The 5934-nt window shown below is 38.7% G+C and overlaps 1 protein-coding gene across 1 annotated transcript in view; it reads left to right on the plus strand.

Moving 5' to 3' along the window:
* Positions 1–5928, plus strand: part of LOC106880088 (phospholipid phosphatase 2-like) — a 173056-nt gene extending 167128 nt beyond the window's left edge. The window contains exons 5-6 of the mRNA XM_014929901.2: positions 418–594; positions 1638–5928. Coding sequence (XP_014785387.1) covers positions 418–594; positions 1638–1784 — 324 coding nt within the window. The 3' untranslated portion in view covers positions 1785–5928. The remainder of the gene's footprint in view (positions 1–417; positions 595–1637) is intronic.
* Positions 5929–5934: the final 6 nt, after the last annotated feature.

Consider the following 5934-nt stretch of genomic DNA (forward strand, 5'->3'; position numbering starts at 1 on the left):
CACCACCACCACCACCACCACCACTACTACTACTACTACTACTACTACCACCACTACCACCACCACCACCACCACCACCACCACTACTACTACTACTACTACTACTACTACTCTGTGTGTGCATGTGTGTGCAGGTCTGTGCATATGTAGCAACGTGTGTAAGTCGGTGTATGTATGTATGCAGGTATATGTGTTTGTATATATGTATATGTGTGTATGTATACGTCTGTGTGTGCGTGTGTGTGTGCTGTGAGCATGTAGATATGACTGTGTATGTAGATGTGATTGTGTGTGTGTATGCATGTATATATAAGTAGATATTTGTGCGCATATAAGTGTATGTATGTTTGTATATGTTTGTATATGTGTGCGTGTGTAGTATATTTATACTCCTAACTACATGCATGTATCTTTCAGATTTATATCCATGTGACGTTACCTGCTAAGCTGGGGTCAATGCCAAAAGCCCTTCTGGAGCTCATTGCCATATCCCTGGGCATTTACACCTGCTTCACCCGAATATCTGATTATAAACACCATTGGAGTGATGTATTGGCTGGGGGCGGCATCGGCATCATTGTCTGTTTAATTGTGGTAAGTTACGCTTCTTCACTGTTATTACGGAATTTAAGACAACCTGGTCTCATGTTTGAACTGTAGAACTCACAATCGCGAGACCATGGGTTCAGTTCCCAAGACGAATGGTGTATTGGTGTTCTTGAGCAAGGCACTTCATTTTGTGTTGCTCTGCAATGATTTCGCCATCTGACAAGTTGCACACAATGCACCTCTTTACTCTTTTACTTGTTTCAGTCATTTGACTGTGTCCATGCTGGAGCACCGCCTTTAGTCGAGCAAATCGACCCCAAGTCTTATTCTTTGTAAGCCTAGTACTTATTCTATCGGTTCTCTTTTGCCGAACCGCTAAGTTACGGGGACGTAAACACACCAGCATCGGTTGTCAAGCGATGTTGGGGGGACAAACAGACACACAAACACACACATACATACATATATATATATACATATACGACGGGCTTCTTTCAGTTTCCGTCTACCAAATCCACTCACAAGGCTTTGGTCGGCCCGGGGCTATAGTAGAAGACACTTGCCCAAGCTGCTACGCAGTGGGACTGAACCCGGAACCATGTGGTTGGTGAGCAAGCTACTTACCACACAGCCACTCCTGCGCCTATACAGGTGTAACTGTACAGGTAATGTTGATTTGATGGAGAGAGGGAGCTAAACATCATCATAATCATCATCATTTAACATCCGTTTTCCATGCTGGCATGCGTTGGACGGCTTGACAGAAGCTGACCAGCTGAAGGGCTGTTTAGGCTCCATGTCAATTTTGGCATGGTGTCTACGGTTCAATGCTCTTCCTAATGCCAACCACTTTTTCAGAGTGTACTGGGTGTTTTTCAACATGGTACCAGCACCTTCGAGCCTGCAAGATTAGGGATGCTCAGCTGGAGAGGGTTGAAAGGGCCAAGACTGGACGCAAGGGCCAAGACTGGACGCAAGGGCCAAGACTGGACGCAAGGGCCAATGTGTACCATCAATAATTGATCCCTATAAACATTGATCTACATAGTCAAAAATAGTCTTACTCTGCATTTTTGTTTTCCCACCAGCTCGGCAAATTATCGGATTTCTTCGTACCAGAAAGTCGAGAGAACTACGAACTCACTACTTACAAAATCCCGGATGCACGAAGTATATCACAAGCTTCATCAAGTTCAGGCTGTGAAACAGCTGTTACTCTTGACAACCATCGCTAGTTTCACTTAGATCATGAAACAACTGTAATGGAAGTATTCCAACATGTCTTACAGAAAAAAAAGACTAAAAAAAAAAAAGAAATACAAGACAGAAAAAAAAGACGAAATTTAATTGCTAAATATTTTTTTTTACATTGGAAACATATTTTTATTTTCTTATTTTTCTTTTGAGAACATTTTATAAAAAAAAAAAAAAGACTTCTCAACGAATTTACTGTTATACAAATATTTTAATATCATTATTATTAATTATTACTGTTATAATTATTCGTACTGTAGGTGGTGAGCTGACAATCGTCAGCTCATCAGAAAGATGCATTGTGACATTTCTTCTGGGATATTACATTCTGAGTTCAAATACAACCAAGGTCACCTTGACCTTTGATCTTTTCAGGATCGATAAAAGAAAGTACCAATCAAGAACTGGGGGTCAGTATAATCGGCCTGTCCCACCCCTCCTTGAAAATTGCTGGCTTTGTGCTAAAACTTAAACCATTATTATTATTATTATTATTATTATTATTACTGTTAATTGTTACTGCATCGGAAAAATTGCTTGGCAGCATCTTTTCTGACTCGCTAGGTTCTGAGTTCAAATTCTGCAGAGGTCAGCTTTGCCTTTTGTCCTTTTGGAGTCAAAAAAAATAGGTACCAGTTATGTATTGGGATCGAAGTAATCAACTTGTCCCCTCCCCTCCCCTCGAATTTGCTGGGCTTGTACCACATTTAGAAAGAATCATTATTGTTCCTTTCTGCTATAAGCACAAGGCCTGAAAATTTTAGGGAAGGGGGTCTAGTTGCTTACATTGACCCCAGTATTCAACTGGTACTTATTTTATTGACCCTTAAATGATAAAAGTCAAAGTTGACAGCAGAATTTGAACCTAGACTGCAAAGAGGGAAGAAATGTCACTAATCATTTTGCCCAGCATGCCAAGCATTCTGCCAGCCCACCACCTTAAGAATTATTATTATTATTATTATTATTATTATTATTGTTAACCATTATTAGTGCTAGACAAAATGCTTGGCAGCATTCTGTCTGGCTCTTTATGTTCTGAGTTTGGATTCTGCCAAGGTCAATTTTCCCTTCAATCCTTTCGGGGTTGATTAAACAAGTACCAGTTTACTCACTGGGGTCGATGTAATCGACTTAACCCCTTCTCCAAAATTGCTGCCCTTGTGGCAAAATTTAAAACCATTATTATTATTATTATTATTGTTATTTATTTTTTATTTATGCACCCTTTTTAAAGCCTAGCCAGGCTCATGGGCCCGGTTTCCCGGTTTCTATGGCGTATATGTCCACCCCACTCCCAGCTGGATGGGATGCCAGTCCATCGCAGCGTTACTCAAGAATCAGAAAGAAAGAGTGAGAGAAAGTGGGGGCGAAAGAGTACAACAGGGGTCGCTACCACCCCCTGCCAGAGCCTCATGGAGCTTTTAGGTGTTTTCGCTCAGTAAACACACACAACGCCCAGTCTGGGAATCAAAACCGTGATCCTCTGACCACGAGTCCACTGCCCTAACCACTGGGCCATTGCACCTCCACATTATTATTATTATTATTATTATTATTATTATTATTATTATTATTATTATTATTATTATTATTATTTTCATAGGAAATAGGCATGGTTGATAATTTCAAAATAAAAATTGTCATTTTGATATTATCTACCCTCCCCATTCCCTGAATCATTATTGTTATTATTATAATTATTATTGTTATTATTGTCGCTATTTTAATTACTATTGTTGTTTTTTGTTGTTATCATTGTTATTATTTGATGAAAACTCACGGCTTATGATGAAAAGTGTCACATTAAGGTGACACTTGTCTACTGGTCATGCTTCAAGAAACTCTGTGGAGGATTCTTGCAGTTCCAAGCAATGCTGGTTTTGGTAGGTGTTCTACCTCTACATTAGTACCAATCTTTTTTGAGCCATGCTGGTAGTTGAGTGCTGATACTTCCAAGTGTGTCAATTACTATTATTATTATTATTATTGAGTGAGAGAGCAGTGCATGCCATCAAAGTGACACTGGAGTAAAATATACGAAGCCCATTATACCCATCATGACTACCCGTCTGATAAGGGTACACCAGGCACATGCATCACAGCTATGTGTGTGCAACATGGTGATCTCATATCAAGATTCTTCATGTTGAGTAGCCCATCCTGTTCAAAAGGTCTCTGAATAAGGTTTGTTTAAGGATGTTGAGCAAAACACCCATGTTTCCAAAGGTGAATTATTCAAACCCCAAAGAATTCCTCTCAACACATGGCTATGATGCTCCCCAACTACTTCTGCTTGTGATCAGAGATGCACATATCATCAGCCACTAAGGGACATGCTCAACTGGTTAAGATCAAACAAGTGACAAGCAAATGTGTGGTAATGAGCAGAATATTTGCTGTGTCCCATCTTTTATACCAAGACAAAACAATGTAAATGATAACACTTCCAATCATTATGTACATTGTTTTGTCTTGGTATAAAAGATGGGACACAGCAAAAATTCTGCTCATTACCACACATTTGCTTGTCACTTGTTTGATCTTAACCAGTTGAGCATGTCCCTTGGTGGCTGATGATATGTGCATCTCTGATCATGAGCAGAAGTAGTCGGGGAGCATCATAGTCATGTGCTGAGAGGAATTCTTTGGGGTTTGAATTATTATTATTATTATTATTATTATTATTATTATTATTATTATTGTTATTGTTTATTGTTAAGGCAACAATCTAGCAGAATCATTAACATGTCAGAGAAAATGGTTAGCAGCATTTCTTCCAGCTTTACAGTCTTGAGATCAAATTCTACTGAGATTGACTTTACGTTTCATCTTTTGAGGATCAATAAAATAAGTACCAAATGAGCACTGGGACCGATGTAATCATCTTCTCTAAAATTTCAGGCCTTGTGCCTAACACTCTGAGTTCAAATGCCACCAAGGTCAACTTTGCCTTTCATCTTTTCAAGGTTCATAGAACAAGTATCAGTCAAGCACTGGAATCAATGTAATTGACTGACCCCAATCCCCACAAAATTTCAAGCCTTATGTTTGTGGTAGAAAGGATTATTATTACAAGTATGAGTTCAAATCCTGTTGAGACTACCTTTGTCTTTTTATCCCTACTGAGGTCAAACAATGAAGTTGTTGTCATATATGCTCTGATACCTGTTATAGAAGAGTTGCATTCCTGAAAATCTTGCCCTGATATGAAGTTCCATCAGCCTGGCATCCAGGTTCTTTGTACATCCATGAAACATGGACGTCTGTGAGAAAATATGGCTTGTGTGAGGGGACTCTTGTGCTACATGAATATTTTCAAGACGGCAAGTCTTCCATAGTGTGGGGTGGTTCATGTGTTTGGGTAGATAGATGCATATATGCATATGTGTATAAGTGCATATATATACATATATATATATAAAAATACAATGAATATGTCCATTACTTTCCTACAGATTTTTATGTCTCTTAATACTATTCTCTTACCTTGCCTTTTGGCATCCTTCTGCAAACCCACAATTGCTTAACCATAATATGTACGACTGGGGTGTATAAGGGCATTAAACAAATATCATATTGCATCATTGCTGCTAATACAGAAGAAGTGTGCCAAGAGGCTTACGTAACAGCACCAGTCAGCTTACGCAGCAGCATCTGGCTTAAGGAAACACGTATATGTCATAGAAACCTTAAAAATACAGATTACATTTTTCTGCATTTCTTATTACTACAGACATATATACATACATGCATACATACAAACATACATACATACACACACACACATACATACATACATACATACACACATACATACATACATACATACACACACATATATGTATGTATAAACACACACACACAAGGAAAAGGGGTTGATAGCGATTGCAAAGATTTGGCCTGCTTGCCTTGAAACTGGAAACTTTGAAGCAACAGTCAACCTTTATCTTAAATATATATATATATATATATATATATATAGAGAGAGAGAGAGAGAGAGAGAGAGAGAGAGATGTACTTGCATAGCAAGTGACCTGATCTGAGATCGTGTGCTGGAACGAAAACAATTGCAGCGTGGAAGGTGTTTATAAGCCATTTAAAATAACACACAAAATCCGTTAGATTCAC

The sequence above is a fragment of the Octopus bimaculoides genome, chromosome 18, assembly GCF_001194135.2.
Source record: "Octopus bimaculoides isolate UCB-OBI-ISO-001 chromosome 18, ASM119413v2, whole genome shotgun sequence".
Classification (NCBI taxonomy): domain Eukaryota; kingdom Metazoa; phylum Mollusca; class Cephalopoda; order Octopoda; family Octopodidae; genus Octopus; species Octopus bimaculoides.